The sequence below is a fragment of the Diplodia corticola genome (genome assembly GCF_001883845.1).
Source record: "Diplodia corticola strain CBS 112549 chromosome Unknown scaffold10, whole genome shotgun sequence".
Taxonomy (NCBI): Eukaryota; Fungi; Ascomycota; class Dothideomycetes; order Botryosphaeriales; family Botryosphaeriaceae; genus Diplodia; species Diplodia corticola.
Genome location: NW_017971489.1, coordinates 38978 through 60517, shown reverse-complemented (window position 1 = coordinate 60517; position 21540 = coordinate 38978). Strand labels below are relative to the sequence as shown.

Sequence of the window (21540 nt, the reverse complement as noted above, 5' to 3'; positions counted from 1 at the left end):
GAGGGGGAGGGGGAGGAGGGGGGTTTCAGTTGTGGGGAGCATACGGGTGGGTGTGACCTTGCTTTCTTTCTTTCTTTCTTGCTTGCTTGCTTTCCTTTCTTGGGGCAGGCTGTTGTGGGTGAAAAGCTTACTGGGTGGCAGATTACGGGTGCGTGACGCTCCTCCTGGCGGATGACACGCCCAATGCGCTGCAGGTGCAACGGAAGGACGGGTCGTGGATATCCGCGGACCCGATCCCTGGCGCTTTCGTGGTGAACATTGGGGACATGATGGAGCGTTGGACGAATGGCTTGTGGAAATCGACAAATCATCGAGTTATACATCGCGGCGCCAACTACCGCGTCAGCGTTCCGTTCTTCTTCGAGCCTGACTTCGACGCCAGGATAGCGCCGTTGGCAAAGTGTGTCGCAGAAACAGGCGGGAAGGTACAGTATGACGAAGTGGTATATGGAGAGCATCTTCTGGGAAAAATCAAAGGGAACTTCTACTAGGGGAAGGTCAGTGACATGACAACACGTCAATGCGTATTGAGTGATGCGCAAGATAGAAAGCATGGCACATTCCCTCCCTTTCTCATTTCTATCCAGACGTATCAAGTCCCCGCCTGAGCCCACCCTGAAAGCCTGTCCGAGTGGTGCAAACCGATCCAAATATAACGCCTTGTCTGAATTTTCCCCCCACGTAAGTTACTGGAATGCATCATGCTCCCATCCAACCACCATGCTTGAAGGGGAATACCGGAACGATGAAAAACAAAGAAAAATGAGTTCCAGGCTGCTGGGATGAAGAGCCTCAAACCGGTATATGCCAGGCTATGAGATTTTTGCCGTAACTTCTTGGCGCATTGAAGCCTTCTAGTGATAGCCGTTCTTCACAGCCGGGAGGTACGAGCTGCCGTTGCCCTCTGTGAAGTATGGGTGCAGGCAAGCCTGCTTCGCTGAGATACGTCCGGCGGGGTCGTAGACCAGAAGTGCGTCGAGAAGGTCGAGCCCATTGTCATCGAGGCCGGGGACCATGGTTGCGATGTCGGTGCGGTTCCACTTGGGGAAAGAAGGCTTGAAGTCAGGGAAGGATGTGACGCCAGGCCATTCGGTCTCGGCGGGGGTGCCGAGAATCCTGCAAGCCTAGTCAGTAGCTGCAATGAGACATGGATCGGCACGCTAGACGCACCGGAAGATCTTAAAGATCTCATCAATCTCAGAGTCACCGGGGAAGAGCGGCTTGCGAGTGCACATCTCTGCGAAGATGCAGCCAACCGACCACATGTCTACCCCAGTAGAGTACTGACGACCACCAAGAAGAATTTCCGGAGCACGATACCACAGCGTAACAACCTATGAGGTGGTGTGTCAGTGACTTGATTCAATTCCATCCCTTGCTGCGTGCTCACCTCATGAGTGTATGTCCGCAAGGGCACACCAAATGCCCTAGCGAGACCGAAATCCGCCAATTTCAGGTTGCCGTCCTGGTTGATCAACAGGTTCTGCGGCTTGAGATCACGGTGGAGAACACGATGGGCGTGGCAGTAGCGGATGCCTCCAACCAATTGGTACATGAACTTCTTGATAATGTCGGGACCCATTCCAGGGTGCGTCATGTTCGCGTCGGGCAGCGCCTTGCCACGTCCACCCTGGCTCGTGGGGAGCGCCTCCATGTATTTCTTGAGGTCAAGGTCGAGGAACTCGAAAACGAGATAGAGCTTGTGGCCGTCGGCATGGACAATGTTGAGAAGGCGGACAATGTTCGGGTCGTTCATTTCCTTGAGCAGGGAAATCTCGCGAATGGCAGTGCTCGGGACACCCTCGTCCTCAGCCTCGAGACGGATCTTTTTCAGGGCGACGATACGCTGGTCCTTGGTGGTAAGGTCGCGAGCCTTGTACACGACACCATAGGTACCTGCAAGCGGGGTGTCAGTCGAGCTAGGCCAGGCACCGGCTCGGAGGCAACACAGGGGCAGAGAAAGTGAGGCTTACCCTCGCCAATCTTCTCCATCTTCTGGTAGTTCTCCATTGTGGGTGTGGTGGGCGAAGAGCTCGCTCCGGTCCTTTGTTTTCAAGCAGTTTCGCAGCACGGGCGGGCGTGAGGAATAAGAACGGAGGGGCTGGCGGGGTGGCCGGAGGCAGCGTGCGAGGATGAGGTTGCGAGGGTGGTCCGGGCAATGGCCGCGACAACGGGTCGCTCCTGGAAGGGACGTCTGCTGTTGGGTTAGTAGGGAGGGTTTGGCAGCGCTGAGTGGTGTGCGGAGCAGCAACAGTGCGGGCTTAAGAGACGGTTATCCGACTGTTTACCTCGCAGGCCGGTTTGCGCTAAAACTAAGCAAAAGCTTGGCACGCCCCGTACGCGCAGCTCCCGGCCCAGTTCTGGCGCCACCGGTCGCGCAGTCACACGCCGCACGCCTCGTTCACCTCCGTTGCCGTGAGAAGGCGGACAACGCATCGTCTAGGGGCATAACAGCCCGCCTCTCGCATCCGACCAATCATGTCACTCGACGCCCACGAGCGTCCGCCGGAGCACATCCGGAATGTCTACAAAAAGTACCAGAAGCTGCGCGGCAACGCTTTGAACAACGACCCCGAGCTGCTCGATCTGAGGGACGGCAACGCGGTGGATCAGCTTCGTGTCGTGCGGTCCCTGGCCCCCGCAGATCTGCGCTCAGCGTTCCAAAACTTTGCCGCCACTGAAGGCAGCGACTCGTTCACACTCGCCGATACGCCGCTGCCTGTCTATGAACATCGCCACATGCCAGGTAGGCGAAACACCTTCGATGCGTCGTCACCTTTGCCTTTCCTAACCCTGCCAGGTCTGCATATCGTACCCTCTCTCTTCCCTGACTCCATCCAAAGGTCACTTCTTTCCCGTCTGATCCACAGAGACCTTGCAAACCCTGCTCATCAGACAAACGTGCACTTGCACTATCATGTTCCTTATCCACCAGAGTCCTTGTCGTTTTTCGAGCATCCCCCTTCATCCGAGCCGCAGTTTCTTCCAAAGGACCCTCAAGTCCACAAGCCTCTGTCGATGACCCAATTCTTAAACAGGAAACTGCGATGGGTGACTCTAGGGGGCCAGTACGATTGGACGCGGAAAGTGTACCCTCCAACAAAGCCACCGCCGTTCCCTGCAGATGTTGGTGCGCTGCTGAAAGGAGTCTTCCCTGAGATGACAGCACAAGCTGCCATTGTCAACTTCTATTCCCCAGGCGACACGCTCAGCATGCATCGTGATGTCAGCGAGGAATGCGATCGTGGGCTTGTGAGCATCAGCGTAGGCTGCGATGGCGTTTTCGTCATTGGAAGAAACGCATGTTCCACGGAAGGAGCTTCGGGCAAGTCTCAGGCGCTCCCAGAGGTGCTTGCAGTGAGACTTCGATCCGGCGATGCAGTCTACATGTCTGGAGAATCTCGATTCGCGTGGCATGGAGTGCCGCAGATTATTCCAGACACCTGCCCTGAATGGCTTCGGGATTGGCCAGCATCGTCGCAGAATCCAGCGTCCACAGATGCCAACCACCCTTATGAGCAATGGAAAGGCTGGATGCACACCAAGAGGATCAATGTGAACGTTCGGCAGATGTGGGAGTAGACTGGGAGACTGGCCAACATTGATCCCGCTGGACGTTAGCTTCTGTCGACCACCAATGCCCCGTATATGGATTGTCCAGCATGTCATCAATGCACCCTACACTCCCCGTCAGACTTCAGCTGCGTCTCGCCCACCCAGTATTCAGCCGCCAAGCCCCACTGGAACCGGGAAAGCGTCATACTTCGTATCAATAAATAGCTGATGCTGTCTTTCAAGTAGCACCGCGGTGGCTGCTCGGCGCATGCTATGGTAAACTATGTTCGGGCAATGTATCCAGGTTAAATGCTTTTCACACCGACTTTGTCTGCGGTGGATCGAGACGCATCCCACCGCTGCGGGTGATAACCATGGCTTACTGCAGCTTGCACCTTGCAGGTCGGGTGAGCAGAGCGAGGCTTTCCATTGGCTCCTCATTATCGGCGGGGTCCGTCATACCTACCCACCCTTGTGTGACCACTTACACGCTGGTGTTAATATACGCCAACACTCCGCATATTACGCCATTGTGGAAGAGACAACATCTCTGGGCTCAATAGATCCGACCCTTTTCCAGATAATCACGTTTATACCAACGCTTTAACTGCGCATCTACGACAGCTCAACGCTCACGAGACTTGGCGCACTAATCTAGTCCACCCCCTCCTCACCCCAACGTTTCCGGCTACAGCAGCGGCGCACAGTGCTGAGCAGAATGTCAGTTTCTACCGCACAACCCAGAGGAAAGGCTCAGCGATTGAAGCTTATAACCTCGTACGGCCCGGTGTATCGCGACATCAAGTCAACCGAAGCCCGTGACGCTCGACCCGGAGAAATCCCCGTCATAGATGTCTCTGCAATCTTTGGATGTGATCTTCAGGCGAAGAGAAAACTCGCCCGGGACATTTCTTTGGTAGCTGAGGACACGGGATTCTTCTACATCAAGAACCATGGCATCTCTGATTCAGCCATCGAGGCTGCACTCTCGTCCAGCACGTCCTTCTTCCAGCAGCCTGAAGAGCTGAAACGACACGTGCATGCATCACAGTCCAGGTTTCTCAACGGATGGAGTGACCCCAGAAGCACTCACAATTCCGACGAGGAGTCTTCAGTGGACATGTGTGAACACTTCTCTCTCAAATACGACCCTGAGTACGATCCTACTGTTGCGGACCTTGAAGGCATTCCGTACGACTTCAGGCGTTGCTTCAAAGGCGAAGAATGGTACTGGGAAAGAACGTCGTATATACCCGGGTTTAAGGACAATCTCATCGACTACTGGCAAGCAGGGTTGTCACTGGCGAGACGCTTGACTGGTGTCTTCGCGCTGGCGCTGGATCTGCCAGAAGACTACTTCGGGGAGAAGACGCTGTACCCAGACGCAGCCATGACGCTGAACCACTGTCGCACTGTTCAACATTCGGCGGAAAGTCCGGGTTCGACCAATCCACAGTCTGCGATCTCAGAACCTTTGTCGGCTGCGGAAACGCTTCACCGGACGGGACCAGACACATTGAACGTTGGGACCCATACGGACCTCCAACTTTTCACGATTCTTTGGCAGGACCAGCAGGGTGGGCTTCAAGTGCTCACGAGCCACGGGGAATGGATCAATGTGAAGCCGGTGGAAGGAGCTCTAGGCGTCAACATTGCCGACTTCCTGATGCGAATCACGAATGATCGGTGGAAGAGTACGGTCCATCGCGTCAGGCATGACGATTCAGCGGACAGGTATTCAATGTCCTTCTTCTTTGGTAAGTAAGACGCGCCCTTGACATCCTATGAGGTCTCTGACCGTGGAACGTAGGGTTCAATCTCAACGAGACGTGTGGCGTGCTACCGAGCTGTGTAGACGAGCAAAACCCTGCAAAGTATGATCCGATATCGTGCGAAGAACTGATCCGACAGCGCTTCCAAGCAGGCACGGACCGTGGTTAGAGTCGGATGGAATGGCGGTTGCAAACAGGAATGGACCGAGATTGGCGGGTTCCCCTATCTTCCGGTGTCGATATGTTGGAGTTCTCCAAGATTCGTTGATCAGAAACCTCTTAAATGGCACTATTGACAGTTCAAGCAACACGAATGGCTTTTCCAAGTTGGTTAGGAGAGAAGGCGCTATCGCACAGTTGGCATCTTACCCTTTTGAGATACCCATCGTCGATTCGACCAAGAAAGGCAAGAAAGCAGCCCGTTGGCGAGAAGTTCGGGGCCTGATGAGCCGAGCCCAACATCCGGACATGATCATGATAAGTGAATGGCACACATCATTAACGGGGCGACTTGAACTTTGAGCGCGCATTGGCCCAACTGCAGGGCTTGGTCAGCCCACCAGGCATCCGCGGCGTGATTCATGGTTGGTAATGGAGGCAAACGGTCCATATCCGGCCGCACCTCCGGACTTGCATCGTGACCACGCGCGCCTTCCCCGCGTCAGCCACGACGCGCCGCGCCCCGACGTCATCCGCCGCGTCAATTACTAATCAATATCAGCACCAACGTGCTCCTACCTCTCGCCTGATCTTATTCGCCCGAAGATCGATGACTCAATTCGTGCTACTGCTCCACGATAGCACGACAGTGCGGTTGTGCATATTTAAGGGGACACGGAGCTTACTTCTCAAGTGACCCCGCACCCGTGCACTGTACTACAGCCTTCACTCCTTGATCCCCTTAGGTCCCTTAACCTCTCACCACCCTTCCAACCTTGGCCCGACAGCAACAATGGCTTCCTACGACACAGTTCCCAAGAGTGCAAAGACTCAACCCACCAGATACAATGTCTCGATCCCGGAGGAGAAGCTACAGCAGATGAAGCAACTCATCAGCCTCTCCCCCATCGGCCCTGAGACCTACGAGAATCTGCAGGAAAGTCGTGATCTCAATGACTTTGGCATCTCGCGCAAATGGCTCGAGAACGCAAAGGCCGCGTGGGAGAAATACGATTGGTGAGTAGTCTGGCGTCTGCTCCATCCACCCCCACGGGGTGTCCTGAGTCAAGGACCACCTGAGTTGACACTCGCCTCTAACAGGCGTGCTACCGAATCCCACATCAACTCCTTTCCTCACTTCACTCTTCCCGTCAAGGACGACGATGGCCGCACCTACAACATCCACTTCGTTGCCCTGTTCTCTACCAACCCGGCTGCAATTCCCATCGCCTTCTTCCACGGCTGGCCCGGCAGCTTCCTCGAATTCCTGCCCATGCTCGAGCTCCTCAAGAAGAAGTACCCGAGCCCCGATAAGCTCCCATACCATATCATCGTGCCCTCGCTTCCCGGCTTCGCCTTCTCGGACCGCCCGCCAAAGGACAAGGACTGGTCCGGTTCCGACAGCGGCCGTCTCATGCACAAGCTGCTGGAAGCCCTCGGATTCGGCGAGACGGGCTACGTGGTGCAGGGAGGAGACATCGGAAGCTACGTCAGTAGGCACATGGCATCCCACTACGACGCCTGCAAGGCCGTCCTCCGTGAGTATTCCTCCTCCTTTCGACATGTTGTGAACCGCAACTCCAAGCAGGTACTGACATGTCATGCAAAAAAAAAAAAAGTCAACTTCTGCCCCGTCCCCAAGCCCGACAACGTCTCCGACTCGGACATCACCGACGAAGAGCGCAACGCCCTCGCCCGCGGCGACGCCTTCCGCACCGCCGGCATCGCCTACGCCATGAAGCACGCCACGCGTCCGTCGACCATCGGCCTGGTGCTCTCGACCAGCCCCCTCGCCCTGCTAGCCTGGTGAGTAGTCAAAAGAAGACACACACACACACACACACACCCCCTTCTTTTTTCTCTCCCCACCCAACTAACCCTCCCCCCCTTCTCCCCCCTTCCAGGATCGGCGAAAAATTCCACACCTGGACCGACCGCTTCCCGGCCCCCCTCTCCACCACGCTCGACTCCGTCACCCTCTACTGGCTCACCGCCACCTTCCCCACCTCCATCTACACCTACCGCCACGGCCTCGGCCCGCGCGCCGCCAAGACCAACTTCCACGCCCAGCCCGAGAACCGCATCCCGGCCGGCACGGCCTTTGGCTATTCGTGGTTCCCCGGCGAGATCATGCCGACGCCGCGGGCGTGGGCGGCGGCGACGGGGGAGGAGCTGGTGTGGCATAGGCGGCACGAGAGGGGGGGCCATTTCGCGGCGATGGAGGAGCCGGCGGCGATGTTGGGGGATGTGGAGGATTTTGTGGGGGAGGTGTGGAAGTGAGTGGGTGGGTGAGTGGGTGAGTGAGTGGGTGGATGGGTGGATGGATGGATTGATGGAGTGGTGTCGTTGACGGCGGGATTGAAAGGGGTGAGGTGGGGGACGAGGACATGAGTAGTTATGATATCAAATCAATCGGATGGTGCTTGAATTGTGTAGAGCCATTCCCTGTGATATTTGTCTTTTTCTTTTTCTCGACTTCTATCAACGTTGCTCATCTAATCTGAGGAGAACGTGAAAAAAAAAAGATGATGCACCTTTTTTATGTCTGAAATCATGCCTGCATATACCCATTTCGTGGAAGTCCAACAGACCGAACTCTGAATCCTTTTTTTTTTCATGCGCGTCTCGCGCATCTCTTTTCCCGTTTCTTTTTGGCAGTCGTAATCATTTATTTGTGAGCTACACGGAAAGTTGAGTTAGCAAACACGAGAAATAATAGTCAACAGAAAAAAAAATCAGGAAATGGAGTACTCACCAATACCCTCCTCAGGCACGGGCTCGACACCAGCGACCTCAGCAGCCTTGGGCTGGTGCTGAGCGCTCTTGTCCTCCTTCATCATGGGGAAGGTCAGGACCTCCTTGATGGAGTAGTTGTTGGTGAGGAACATGACCATGCGGTCGATGCCCATGCCCCAGCCACCGGTGGGGGGCAGGCCGTACTCGAGGGCGTTGCAGAAGGTCTCGTCGATGAGCTGGGCCTCATCGTCGCCCTGGGCCTTCTGGTTGGCCTGCTCCTCGAAGCGCATGCGCTGATCGAAGGGGTCGTTCAACTCGGTGTAGGCGTTGACGATTTCCTTCTTGCACACGAAGGCCTCGAAGCGCTCGCACAGGCCCTTGTGCGTGCGGTGGTACTTGGCCAGCGGGCTCATCATCTGCGGGTGGCCCATGATGAAGGTGGGGTTGATGCACTGCTCCTCGATGAACTCGCCGACGAGCGCGTCGAGCATGCGCGCGTTGGTCAGCGGCGGCGTCACGTCGATGCCCGCCTTCTTGATCATGCGCCGCAGGAACTGGTTGGTCTCGTCCGTGTGCAGCTGGTCGCCCGGCGGGAACTTCTCTTCCAGCTTGGCCTCGAGCTCCGGGATCATCTCGATCCGGCGCCACGGCTTCTCCCAGTTGACCTCGTACTCCTCGCCGTGCTGCGTGTGGAACTTGGTCTTGTACCCGCCCGTGACGTGCTTGACCAACGACGACACCAGCTCCTCGGTCAGGTCCATGATGTCGAACATGTCGGCGAAGGCCTGGTAGAACTCGCACGTGGTGAACTCGGGGTTGTGCGTCAGGTCGATGTCCTCGTTGCGGAACTGGCGTCCGATTTCGTACACGCGCTCCATGCCGCCGACGATCAGCTCCTTGAGGTACAGCTCGGGCGCGATTCTCATGAACATGTCGAGCTTGAGGTCGTTGTGGTACGTCTTGAACGGCTTGGCCGTGGCGCCACCGGCGATCATGTTCATCATGGGTGTCTCAACCTCGATGAAGTCCCTCTCGTCGAAGAAGCGGCGGATGTAGGTGATCATGCGCGATCTGGTGATGAAGGTCTGGCGGGTCGAGTCGTTCATGATCAGGTCGAGGTACCTCCTCCTGTGGCGCTGCTCCTTATCCTTGAAGCCATAGTGCTCGCCAGGCAGCTGGTGCAGGCAGGGGGTGAGGAGGATAATCTCCTTGGCAAAGATGGACAGCTCGCCCTGGTCGCGGTTCTTGGGGTTCGTCCTGCCGGGGAAACCGACGATGCCGATGATGTCTCCTCTCCTCAGGTGCTCGTGCTGCTGCTGGAACGGCACGGCGCTGGTCGACTCCTGCGCCTGGCACATGATCTGCACACGCTGGCCCTCGGCGCGCACGTCGTAGAAGATCAAGTTGGCGCCGGCGGCGCGCTTGGTGTAGATGCGGGCGCCGATGCGGACCTCGACATCCTTGAGCTGCTCGCCCGTCTTGAGCGATTCGTGCTTCTTGAGGAACTCGCGCAGGTCGTCGGTGACGTTGAACTTGTGCGGGTACGGGTTGGGTTCGTGCGTCTCGCGGAGCTTGTTGATGGCGCGGCTGCGGATCTCGAAGTACTGGTTCGGCGTCAACTCTTCCTCGTTCTCCGCCTTCTCCTTCTTGGCCTTGGGCGGGGCGGCAGCGGCCTTCTCGGCCTTCTTGGCGTCCTTCTCGCGCTGCTTCTGGCGGCGCTTGACTGTTGCGGACTCGTATCAGCATTGGGACGAGCGACGGGGCGGTTGCGGGCATCTAACGCTCAGACTTGGAAACGCGCTCGCCGGTGACCTCGTCGAGGAGGAGGTTCTGCTGGGCCTCGCCCTCGGGGACGGGGACGGTAACGTTCTTGGCGTCCGCCATGGCTGCTGTATCTGGGGTGGTGGAAGAGCAATTGAGCGGAGGAATTGTTTTTGACCGTCGGGCGGCGGGGCGGGCGTGGTTTGCCCAAATTCCAGTCATCGCCCGCGTCGCCGCACAATTTTTCCGATTGCCCCGCCTTGAGCCACACCGCACCAGCCACCTTCGCCGGGTGGCGCCGGCCATCTGCCCGCCCACACTACTGAGGGATATTGAATGCATGTGAAGTTTATGGGGAGTTGAAGCACCGTCCGGGCGTACAGACCCAGGGCCTGGGATGCAGCCATCCGGACGACTGCTTCAACTCCCCATGGTCCGTTCAGTCTAAATTTGGCTGCCCCTGCCGCGAGACGGGAATGACACTGCATCTACAATCCAAGGCCTTCGACGCGCCCCAAGAATTCCCCTCTACCCGATTCCTTTTCTCTGATCAGCGCGTCGATATCCACGTTGCCCGACGTCAGATACTTCGGGCTGACACCCACGTTGACCCTCTGACTCAACAGCGCCTTCAGCTCCGCCCGCATGCTCTGCAACTCGTCCTTCGATATATCCTTCGCATCACGCTCCTTCTTCTTGCGGCCACCCCCTTTGCTCCTGCCCATCGGCTTGTCCAGCTCTTCCGAGTCATACTCCACGCCGAGGTCCTCCGCAGCTTGACGCAAAAGATCGTTCTCAGAGGAATTTGACTTTGCTTTGGCGACGCCGCTGTCCGCAATCTTCTTTGCAAGCGACGCCCTAGGCTTCAACCGGGTGACGATGCGTCTGTCGATGTCGACGCTGCGCATGTAGTACGAGCTCTTCGACACGTTGCTGTTCGCATGCACCTTTGCTACCAATCTTCGAACACCAACAACTTCTTCAGGAGCGCAAATCAGGATGGAAGAGCCAGAGCTGTCTCCACGAGCAGTACGACCAGAGCGGTGGACGTACATATCTGCCGCTCTGGGGAGGTGATAGTGAATGACTAGTTCCACTCCCTTGATGTCGAGACCGCGTGCTGCAACATCCGTCGCGATGAGAATGGAGCCTGGCTGCGTGGAGAAGCGCTCTACGTTCCGGAGACGCTGCTTTTGGATCATGTGGGAATGGAGTGCCAGAGCAGGGAGGTTCAGGTTGGTGAGGAACGGATGCAGGCGGCGTACAGCAGATACGCTATTCGTAAAGATCAGAGTCCGAGTCCTAGGATGGAGCATTAGGAGCGCGTAGAGGTACAGGTCCTGACGGATGATTGTTAGTATCCTTATCTTTGAGAAAGGCATTGGCTCTTTACCTTCTCGGTTGCACCACATTCAACAAGGCCCTCCTTCAGGCCCTCGGCCATCTGGGATACCGGGTTAACATCGACAAACTTCGGCTTCTCCTCCCTGAAGTTGAGTTTTTTCAACAGATATTCCATCGACTCCTTGTTTGAAAGAAGGTCTCCGTGCCACTTTGCCTTGCCCGTCAGCTTCTGCTGCAGACCCTTGTTGAAGGTCGCAGAGAAAACGAGCGTCTGTCGTTGCACTGGAGCATCGTCTTTCCTGTCTTTTCCCTTCTCGCCTTCCTCTGTCTCTGCTTCATCCTCATCCTCGTCTTTATCCTTGCGCTCAAGAACGTTCATGATCTCTTCCACCTCCTTGAAGTGGCCCTCGCTGAGGAGCCGATCTGCCTCATCCACCACAAGGAACCTGAGCTTCTTGAAGCGCTTCAGAATACCGTGACCGAGACTGATGATCTCCCAGAGGCGACCCGGGGTCCCCACAACAATATCCGCCGTCTCAATCTGACGCTGCTGCTTTTGTATCGACAGACCACCCGTGATGGTTGCCACCAAGGGACTGTCGAAGGTTCCGCTAGAGTAAAGATCCGTGAGATGCTTAGAAATCTGGTGTGCCAGTTCGCGAGTCGGACTAAGAATCAAGGCCAATGGGATTTTCTCGCCTTTCTTGGAAGCCTTTTTCAGTTGCTGAATTTCCAAGAAGGTTTCCAGGATAGGTATGCCAAATGCGAGCGTCTTTCCCGATCCCGTCGACGCCTTTCCTACCACGTCGTGACCTGCTAGGATCTCGGGTATTGTTGCGGCCTGAATGCGCGTAGGAGAGCCAAACTTGAGCTTCGATATCGCAACCATAGTCTCGTTAGACAAGTTGAGGCGATTCCATGCGGAGGTGTCAATTCCGTCGTCCATATCCTCCCCCAGCAAGCCAGCGAACGGAATTGTGCCAATCGGGCCTGCGCCATTGGCCTGCTTGTTGTTTTCTTGCTTGCTCTTCTCATTCTTATCCTTCTCATTTTTTCCCTTCTTTTCTTTCTTGTCCTTCTTGTCCTTCTTCTCCTTTTTGTCTTTCTTTTCCTTTTTGTCCTTCTTCTCGGCGCCCTTGGTAGTTCCGTTTGGTTGTGCTGGCGCGTCGTCCTCTGCTGGCTCTGGTTGCGCCTCGCCATCATCGTCGTCGCCGAAACCCTCCCATTCCGAGGCGTCCTCCTCTTCACCCTGTTCCGGGGCTGGGCTATCCTCCTTCTCTGTGCCCTTGTTCTTCTTTGCCTTTTTCTTATCCGCGCTCGTGTGAAACGACACGACGTCACCCTCACGCACGACGTCGACATCATCAATCTCCTCCAATCCATAGAAGCCCTCGAAATCGTCCAAACGATCCGGCATCTCGACCTCTTTCCACTTCAGGTTCTCCTCGCGTACCTTCTCGCCTGGCTTGGTCGTCTTCGGCTTCTTCGTCGCATCGCCGGCGCTGGCATCGTCGATTCGCTGGCGCTTGCGCGCCTTCATGGCGGCGACTTTAGCAGGCAATTGCCGTTTCTTATCTTCTGGCGCCATCATTTTCGCGTGGTCCTGGCGTCGTGCGGGTGCGATGATGTGCGGTGTTGCGGATGTTGCAGTGTCGGCAGCACCACTGGGAACTTTTTTTTTTCTCCCGTTGCTTTCGCCGCAAACCTCCGCGTTCAACTCCGCAAACACGAAAAAAAAGCTACCACCACTACCCCGCCACCACGGCCGACCATACATCACGAACCTCGCACGTCCCCGCTTCCTCGCGACGACCGTCCATTTCCAGAGAAACTTGATTAGGGAACAAGATCTTTACAAGACATGGGCAAATCGTCAAAGGACAAACGCGACGCCTACTACCGGCTCGCTAAAGAGCAAGGATGGCGCGCTCGCTCCGCCTTCAAGCTGCTCCAACTAGACGAGGAGTTCAACCTCTTCGAGGACGTCACACGGGTCGTCGACCTCTGCGCGGCGCCGGGTAGCTGGAGCCAAGTTCTCTCCCGAATCCTGATCAAGGGCGAGCGCTTCGGCCGCGCAGGCTGGGAGGACAAGCAGCTGCAGGGCCCCGACACACACGAAGTGCCGCGCGCGGAAGAGACAAGACACCCGCAACAGCAGCCGGCCTCGCCCAGGAAAGACGTCAAGATCGTGTCCATCGACCTGCAGCCCATGGCGCCGCTCGACGGCATCACCACCCTCCGCGCCGACATCACGCACCCCTCGACGGTCCCGCTGCTCCTCCGCGCCCTCGACGACCCTACCAGCACCCCCTCCCCCTCCTCCTCCTCCTCCCCCTCCTCCTCCTCCTCCCCCGTCGACCTCGTCATCTCCGACGGCGCGCCCGACGTCACCGGCCTGCACGACCTGGACATCTACGTGCAGTCGCAGCTGCTGTGGGCGGCGCTGAACCTGGCGCTGTGCGTGCTCAAACCCGGCGGCAAGTTCGTCGCCAAGATCTTCCGCGGCAAGGACGTCGACCTGCTGTTTGCGCAGCTCAAGACCGTCTTCGCCCGCGTGCGCGTCGCCAAGCCGCGCAGCAGCCGCGCCAGCAGCATCGAGGCCTTCGTCGTCTGCGAGGGCTTCCGGCCCCCCGTCGGGTTCGAGGCGTCGTTGGAGGATCCGTTGATGCTGGGCGCGGGGGCGGCGGCGGCGGCGGCGGTGGATGCGGTGGATGCGGTTGAGGGGGGAGAGCGACGCGGGGCGGTGGCGGCGGCGGAGAGGAAGGGGGAGAAAGGGCAGACGAGGAGGGTGAGGCCGGATGGCGTCGTGGAGCTGGATTTGGGTGTGGAGGAGGAGGGCGAGGAGTATGGTGATGGTGAGGGCATCCGCTGGATACCCCCGTTTCTGGCGTGCGGCGACCTCTCGGCGTATGATGCGGACGCGACGTATCACCTGCCCAAGGATAGGGTCACGCTTGACCCTGTGCAGCCGCCGACGGCGCCGCCGTATAAGCGTGCTTTGGAGATGCGGAAGCGGATGGGTGGCGCGTATGGCAAAACGAAGATGCTTGAGAAGAAGGCGGGCGGTGAATGAAGCATTTGAGACTGGCCTGTTGGAGCAAAGCCCTAGAGGCTGCTGCAAACACATGCCTGAGCCGGAGCAGTGAATAGCTGAGACAACGCTCACGAGCGATGAAGAGGCCTGAGCCAGAGAATGCACCGGGTCGACCAGCGTCAAGATGGCAAGGTTGTGCTGGAGACATTGAAGGTTTGATGGCCAGAGCGGAAGCCTTAGAGGCGCGCCATTTCAATGCGGCTTGGACCAACTTTGACGAGTGGCCATGGCAAGCGAAAGTCATATATTTCGATGGCATGCTCCAATGGGTCATGTCATCCTCGGAGAAGATTCTTGAACTGCAAATCTTTATACTGAGAAGCAAATTGTCTCGCATTTGCGCTGTTATCAACACCATGGCCGATGAGTATGCACATACACGAAGCAAAGATGCAATCGAGGAATCAGCCACACCTGTTCATGATTCATTGATTTTTCTTTTCAGCAGGATCTCCATGTTTTATTGGTTGTTAACAACCAGCTTTCAAGTAATTGCAATCATGTTGAATTGTTGGCCGCGCCAAATTCTTTGCAAGAAGACTTTCTTGTTCCCCTTTTAAGACCTTGGAGTGAATATCTGCAAACAGCTCGCTGGAGCGTAAACGTGGTTCATCCCGCTGAAAACTTCGATACCGACGTCTTGCTCGAGCAAACTTGGACATTTATCAAGGATGCCGGAGGTCTTAAGGCCAGGAGTAGACACTTGTTGGAAGACCTGACACCAGAGCAGAAGTTGACCGTGGAAAAGAGATACCACACACTTTCAGATAACACATTTAGGATATTTTTGATGCCGGATTGATCAAACCACCGGAGAGTATGAGCCAAGAGGACATATATTGAGCTTTCGGGATAGCACTACACATTGGCTGACATTGCACCATTGGAAACAAGCAGGTGAAACCTGGCAGATACAAGGGACATGGCAGCGCTTCTAGGAAACTTTCAATGAGCTGATCATCTTGTAACGGGACTTATGCATCTTTTAGAAGCGGTCTACTAGCTCCAACCTAAAGAAAAAAGCAGCACTGCCTTCCCCAAAACTTCACCTACTACTACTACTCGCGGTAAGACGTCTCTAAATTTCACAGTATATTACAAGGTTAGGGCATACTGAGCAAGCCAGGGAGGAGTACTCTCTCACATGAATAGTTCAACTCAAAATCTAGACACATTGGTCCGTATTTAAGCCTCACATCCATGTCTGGACACGGGATTTAACTGATCGCATAATAACCGTCCAGTATTTCTAAGACAGATGTGAGGTACCACTTGCCATCCGTTGCACCTTGTGTATCATTCTGCCAGTACAAATTGACTTTCTTCATCAAAACCACTTGTCCTCATCCGCAAAATTGAGCCACAAGCGCGCACATATACACCAACATTCATTCCTCCCACTCCATCCCATCACCCCCCTCAAGTCCTCCTCAACCACAGCGCCAACCACCCCAACAACCGATACGCCACCACAATGGCCACCAGGATCCCCACCCACTCCCCCTTCCTATCCGTCGCATACCCATACGCCCTCAACACGGCCGTCCCCGCAATCTCGCACCGCTCCTCCAGCTCACTCGCATACATGCACCGACACCCCTCGCCGCACGCGTACGTCCTCTCCGCAAACTCATTCACCATCATCCCCTGAAACACATAGCTCTGATAATCGACATAGTGCGCCCAATACCGCCAAAAGACATTCAGGTCCCTCGGCGCAACCATGAACCCGCCGACGCTCATCCACAAGCCGTTTGCAAAGGCAGTCGCGGCGAGTGCGACGACGAAGACGGGCGCGACGGCGGCGACGAGCACGACGAGCGACTCGGCGGCGAGCAGGTCGAGGAAGAGCCAGAGGACCCAGTTCCAGAAGCCGGCGGCGGCGGGGCGGAAGTTGGAGAGCCAGTAGGAGGGGAGCGAGAAGAGGAGCGTGATGGCGAAGAGGAAGGGGACGCCCGTGGTGAAGTTGGCGAGCTGGAAGGCGGTGGGCCCGTAGAGGCCGTTGGCGCGCTCTTTGGTGAAGAGCGCGCGGTCTTCGAGGAAGGAGGGGATGTATGCGACGGCCATGAAGGACATGAAGGCGCCGCCGAAGAACTGTGGAGGGGAGGGAGGGCGGGTTAGGGTGGAGGAGAGCGGGGGTGGGGATGGAGGGTGGGAGGGGCGAGGCTTACGATGGCGTTGATGAAGGCTTGGATGTTTTTTTGGTCGGGGTCGAGTCGGAGCCAGACGGTGCCCATGAGGATGGCGAGGCCCATGTACATGGCGATTCGGATGCCGTAGGCGATGACGTCGCGGTAGCTCTTGATGAGGGAGCGGTGGGTGAGGGTCAAGGGGATGAGTAGCTGGTTCGCGGAGCCTGTCTGTTCGGAGAGCCCCGCTTCGCTCGATCTGATCGTGTCGCTGGGTTGGCTTTCAACTTCCACGCTGACCTGTTTCGCTTCCTCTGAGTTGGTCCATTTTTCTTGGAGGTCTCTCAGTCGCGCTTCTGCTTTGCAACTGTCACTGGCAAAGTCCGTGTTGACTAGGTCGATGATGAATTCGGCAGGGTTGGTGTACATGGGAATTGGGTAGCCCAATGCGGCCAAGTAGTTGTTCATGGTAGAAATTGGACCATTGTAGACTGTCTTGCCTTGTGAGAGAAGTAAAACCTTGTCAAAAAGATTGAAAGTCTGCGTCGATGGCTGGTGGATGGATGTGATGACTATCAACTGTTGTGGGGCGTCAGTCTATATTTGCATCACTGACGAGAAGCGTACCCACGTTGTTCTCCTTTGCAATATTGCGGACGAATGAAATGACCTCGTGGCTTGCTGCACTGTCCAGTCCGCTCGTAGGTTCGTCCAAGAACAAGATTTTTGGGCTCGTAATCAGCTGAGATGCTACGCTCACACGCCTTTTCTGGCCGCCACTGATGCCCTTGCGGATGGGGGTGCCGATCAATGTTTTTGCTTGATTCCGCAGGCCGAAGGAGCGCATCAAAGCTTGGATTCGGGCAAGGCGTTCGGACTTGGACACAGAGCTACGCAAGTGTCAGTGAAGAACCGCGTACCAGTCCCACATGGAGAGCATACCTAGGCAGAGAGAGCTTGGCAGCGAAGTTCAACGTCTCCTCGACGGTCAAGGCTCCCAAAAGAGCATCTTCCTGCTCAACGAAAGACGACAGTTTGCGGAACCTCTGCAGTGGCACGTTCCGGCCGTTGACGTATAGGGACTTATCAACGCTGGCACCCGAGGTTGCGTCGCGGTGGGCCAATACATTCAGCAGTGTCGTCTTGCCGGAGCCACTGGGACGTGTCAGTTCGAGGGATGACGTTCCAAACTAGGTGGTGAGGTAGTACCTTGGGCCCATGAGTGCAAGAAGCTCGCCAGCCTTGACAATTCCGGAGGCAGATGACAGGATTTGCTTGGAAGATTTTGTTTGGCGGTCTTTGACGGTGACGGTGACATTGTTCCAGCTGTAGGTTGCAACGGTGTTGTTTGCCAGTCCAGCATAGGTGGAGTCTCTGCCCTTCTCGAGGTCAGTAGCCTCAATTGTTGGCGACGCGGATTCCTTCGGAGTGTTGTTGCAGGATGGGTCGGACATGATAGCGTTCAAGGGAAGGTCTGAAGAGCGGTGGAGGAAGAGAAGGGGGTCGAACAATGTGGTCGGTGTGCCAGCAATTTGAGGGATTGTGGCAGAGATGCAGCAGAAGGACTAGTCAACTAGCAGATGGGGCGGGGCGGAAGTTGAGTGGATGGTGTTTGGCTGGGGGCCAAATGTCTGGGGGTTGCGAGCTAAATTGAGCTGTGGATGGCGATGCACCGTCGCACTACCGATAATGTACGCCGATACTATACAAATCTGCCATTGGCCAGCGCATCGGCTGGCTTTCTGAGAAAAACGCTGTGACGCGGCCATTGACGGTCATTGTGGCTGCGGGCGTGACGGGAATGTTCGTCCATCTCACTCGGTTGTCAGTGGCCAGGATTTCCATGTTGAGCGGCTGAACATGGATGATGAGGTGCAGGACAGACATGCAGCTGCACGGCTCTGACAGGCGTCAGGACGGCCGGCACGAGGCGACGAGACGCGGCACGTGGGTTGGCGAGATTTCACATTTCACATTTCACATTTCACATTTCACATTTCACACCGAGTGTCGCGGTGCACGGGCAAGCGTGTTGCGGGGCAGGCACGCAGGATGTCGTTGGTTTGGGGAAGGAGCAGCTAGTGGTCGCCGACGAAACCAGGAAGCGTCCACGGGCGCGATGCCGCCCCCAAACACGCCTCCACGCCTCCACGCCTCCATCGTCCGCCACCGCTAGCGCTGCACTGTTGGCAAAACTCTGTCCGGTCGCCGTCTTCCAGAAGCCTCGTGCGCGCCTGGTCGCCGACCTCATCCCCATCCCGTATCGACTTCAGACGTATTCAAGCGATACCGCCATCTGCCCAGCCTCCAACGCCTCCAACGCCTCCAACGCCTTCGTACTCTGCCCTTCTATTCCCGGAAAGCCGACCTTCCACACGTGTGACCAATACGTTGGGCAGTGCTGCAGATTCCCGCCGATCCCCATCCAGAGCTTGATCGACATCCTTGCCTTTGTAGAACAGTAATCAGGGTGCATGGAGCGAGTGATCCTCCACGGCTATTCTGGTCGTCCCATCCAACCAGTGCAACATCTCCGACGTCTGGTCTCGCCGCCAAATCTGCAGCCAGTCGGGGAGCAAAAGAGTCTCCCGCGCTGCCCAACTCTCCGTCTGAGCAACCAGACCGCCGCCTCCAACGGATGCCGTCATCCACCTGCCGAGTCCATAGACAAAGAGGGCCGTTTCAGCCGCAGCTGAGGGGGACCCACATGCTCTTGTTCATGCACTTCAACACGATCAGTCCCCGCATCGCCCACCATGGCTTGATGTGAGATCCCGTGCCTTCGACGAATACGAAGGCCTGTATCTTGGACTACCTGCCCTACCTTTGCTTAATGCCTGACGCTATTGGCCATGACGCACCCTCCTCCCCCTCCAGTTGTGCCAACGCTTTGTGCACCACGGCTGCGCTATTCTATTTCCAGCCCGGTGCCGGCTTATGCGAACACTATGCATCTGCTCATGGTGTGCCCAGGCTCGACATCTTCCGAGAACAAAATGCCGAGCTATTGATCCCACTCTTGATAACTTTCTTCGCCCCCAAATCCTCGAATCCTTTGAGTGAAAGAACCTTAACCTTTCGCGGTTACTTGAAATCAGACTGTCAATCAACCATGGCGTGGCTAGCTTGAACCCTAAGTCCACGCATTTCCACCCTCTTCCAGAACTGCTCCCTACTCTTTTCTAACTTTTTGTCTTTGACAAGTCCTTCGTCTGCTTCATAATGGACATCCGCAAAACCAGTATATTAGAAACATACAACAACAATATACAGAAGCTCAGGGACACCGAATTCCCTTCCTTGAAGGGTAACGTCACGTCAAAATACTTGAACTCAGCCATCAATCACTAACATTTACAGGGGTGACCTACCTTGACTATGGCGGATCTGCAGTCAGAACAGCTCGAATGGAGACATAGTCGCTCTAAAATATGCTAATGAAGCTTAGGTACCCGCCAAGTCCCTTCTTGAAGATGCAGCCGCAGACCTCTCAGCCCACCTCTACGGCAATCCACATTCGGCCTGTGCCCCCTCCGCGTTAGCTGGCCGTCGTGTCGATGAGATACGAGAACGCACTCTAAAGTTCTTCAATGCCGACCCCAAGTACTTTGACCTGGTCTTCGTTGCCAATGCAACCGCCGCCATGAGGCTCGTCATGGACTGCTTCAAAGACCACTGCGACGCCACCGGGCGTCTCCCGAGATCGCAGCGCCGAAAGTTCTGGTACGGTTACCACCGCGACGCTCACAACTCCCTCGTCGGCATCCGCCAAGCCGCAGACGGCGGCCAGCACTGCTTCGACTCGGACGAAGAAGTCGAAGCCTGGATCCACGGCGAAGTCAACGCACCAAAGAAGCACACGCGCAAGCATCTCCGCCTCTTCGCCTACCCAGGCCAATCCAACATGACCGGCCGCCGCCTCCCTCTCTCCTGGCCCGCTCAAATCCGCGCCTCCCCCCACACCGCCGACGTCTACACCCTCCTCGATGCCGCCGCCCTCGCCACCACCGCCCCCCTGGACCTCAGCGACCCCACCCTCGCCCCCGACTTCACCTGCCTCAGCTTCTACAAGATATTCGGCTACCCCGACCTCGGCGCCCTCATCATCCGCACCGCCAACCCCTCCCTCGCCCCCATCCTCTCCTCCCGCCGCTACTTCGGCGGCGGCACCGTCGACATGGTCACCTGCCCGTCGGGCCCCAACCCCAGCGCCGCCCGCCCCTTCCACGCCAAAAAACAGTCGACCTCCTCCCCCCACATCCACCTCGAAGACGGCACCCTCCCCTTCCACAGCATCCTCACCCTCGCCGCCGCCCTCTCCGCCCACGTCCGCCTCTACACCAGCATGCCCCACATCAGCGCCCACACCTCCGCCCTGACCGCCCACCTCCACGCCCGCCTCGCCGCCCTCCGCCACCCCGGCTGCACCCCCGCCGCCCCCCTCCTCGTCATCTACAACGACCACCCGGACCCGGACCCGGAGGACCCAGATGACCCATCCGCCAGCAGTACCGCCTACGCCGACCCCCGCCGCCAAGGGCCCATGATCGCCTTCAACGTCCTCGCTCCCCCACCACCGCCAGGAGGAACCACAACGTCCACGTCTTCCTCCACTACAACAACCAGAACCATCGTCCCCCCCTCCCTAATCGAACACGCCGCCAACGCCTCCCGCATCTTCCTCCGCAGCGGCAGCCTGTGCAACCCCGGCGGCGCCGCCAAGCACCTCGGCTTCACCGCCGCGGAGCTGCAGCGGCTGTACGAGGAGGAAGGGCTGAGGTGCAGTGGCACCAGCAGCGCCGAGGCGGGAGCGGTGGCGGTGACGGGAGCGGTGTCGCGGGTACTGTCGCGGCAGCGGCCGACGGGCGTGGTGAGGGTGAGTTTGGGGGCGGCGAGCGTGAGGGCGGATGTGGATGCGCTGGTGGGGTGGTTGGAGGGGGGGGAGTTGGAGGGGGTGGTGAGGGGGTGGTGGGGTGGGGGGAGATCCAAT

General features: G+C 57.0%; 10 protein-coding genes across 10 annotated transcripts in view; 6 read left to right on the top strand and 4 right to left on the bottom strand.

Moving 5' to 3' along the window:
- Positions 1-491, top strand: part of BKCO1_1000026 (putative 2-oxoglutarate-dependent dioxygenase) — a gene marked incomplete at both ends in the record, with an annotated part of 1193 nt that extends 702 nt beyond the window's left edge. The window contains 2 exons of the mRNA XM_020269378.1: positions 1-46; positions 142-491. The exon at positions 1-46 is cut by the window's left edge and continues 702 nt beyond it. Of these exons, the coding sequence (XP_020132862.1) occupies positions 1-46; positions 142-491 (396 nt within the window). The remainder of the gene's footprint in view (positions 47-141) is intronic.
- A 363-nt stretch (positions 492-854) lies between these two features.
- Positions 855-2010, bottom strand: BKCO1_1000025 (cell division control protein 2; the record flags this gene model as incomplete). Its single annotated transcript, XM_020269377.1, has 4 exons — positions 855-1116; positions 1171-1334; positions 1391-1896; positions 1974-2010. 4 exons carry the CDS (start codon positions 2008-2010, stop codon positions 855-857), a joined length of 969 nt encoding a protein of 322 aa, XP_020132861.1.
- Positions 2011-2478: 468 nt separating this feature from the next.
- BKCO1_1000024 (alkylated dna repair protein) lies at positions 2479-3582 on the top strand (the record flags this gene model as incomplete). Its single annotated transcript, XM_020269376.1, has 1 exon — positions 2479-3582. One exon carries the CDS (start codon positions 2479-2481, stop codon positions 3580-3582), a length of 1104 nt encoding a protein of 367 aa, XP_020132860.1.
- A 691-nt stretch (positions 3583-4273) lies between these two features.
- BKCO1_1000023 (2og-fe oxygenase superfamily protein) lies at positions 4274-5496 on the top strand (the record flags this gene model as incomplete). Its single annotated transcript, XM_020269375.1, has 2 exons — positions 4274-5312; positions 5366-5496. 2 exons carry the CDS (start codon positions 4274-4276, stop codon positions 5494-5496), a joined length of 1170 nt encoding a protein of 389 aa, XP_020132875.1.
- Positions 5497-6279: 783 nt separating this feature from the next.
- On the top strand, positions 6280-7766 carry BKCO1_1000022 (epoxide hydrolase; the record flags this gene model as incomplete). Its single annotated transcript, XM_020269374.1, has 4 exons — positions 6280-6503; positions 6588-7024; positions 7106-7292; positions 7391-7766. The coding sequence occupies 4 exons, from the start codon at positions 6280-6282 to the stop codon at positions 7764-7766; spliced, it is 1224 nt and encodes a 407-aa protein (XP_020132874.1).
- Positions 7767-8221: 455 nt separating this feature from the next.
- Positions 8222-10106, bottom strand: BKCO1_1000021 (lysyl-trna synthetase; the record flags this gene model as incomplete). Its single annotated transcript, XM_020269373.1, has 2 exons — positions 8222-9945; positions 10004-10106. The coding sequence occupies 2 exons, from the start codon at positions 10104-10106 to the stop codon at positions 8222-8224; spliced, it is 1827 nt and encodes a 608-aa protein (XP_020132873.1).
- A 365-nt stretch (positions 10107-10471) lies between these two features.
- BKCO1_1000020 (atp-dependent rna helicase mak5) lies at positions 10472-12918 on the bottom strand (the record flags this gene model as incomplete). Its single annotated transcript, XM_020269372.1, has 2 exons — positions 10472-11323; positions 11377-12918. The coding sequence occupies 2 exons, from the start codon at positions 12916-12918 to the stop codon at positions 10472-10474; spliced, it is 2394 nt and encodes a 797-aa protein (XP_020132867.1).
- Positions 12919-13188: 270 nt separating this feature from the next.
- BKCO1_1000019 (trna (uridine-2-o-)-methyltransferase trm7) lies at positions 13189-14400 on the top strand (the record flags this gene model as incomplete). Its single annotated transcript, XM_020269370.1, has 1 exon — positions 13189-14400. One exon carries the CDS (start codon positions 13189-13191, stop codon positions 14398-14400), a length of 1212 nt encoding a protein of 403 aa, XP_020132934.1.
- Positions 14401-15840: 1440 nt separating this feature from the next.
- BKCO1_1000018 (abc transporter) lies at positions 15841-18004 on the bottom strand (the record flags this gene model as incomplete). Its single annotated transcript, XM_020269366.1, has 5 exons — positions 15841-16515; positions 16593-17129; positions 17182-17440; positions 17493-17705; positions 17760-18004. 5 exons carry the CDS (start codon positions 18002-18004, stop codon positions 15841-15843), a joined length of 1929 nt encoding a protein of 642 aa, XP_020132935.1.
- Positions 18005-19772: 1768 nt separating this feature from the next.
- BKCO1_1000017 (molybdenum cofactor sulfurase) overlaps positions 19773-21540 on the top strand; it is a gene marked incomplete at both ends in the record, with an annotated part of 1939 nt that continues 171 nt past the window's right edge. Inside the window, 3 exons of the mRNA XM_020269355.1 lie at positions 19773-19857; positions 19911-19942; positions 19999-21540. The exon at positions 19999-21540 is cut by the window's right edge and continues 171 nt beyond it. Of these exons, the coding sequence (XP_020133008.1) occupies positions 19773-19857; positions 19911-19942; positions 19999-21540 (1659 nt within the window). The remainder of the gene's footprint in view (positions 19858-19910; positions 19943-19998) is intronic.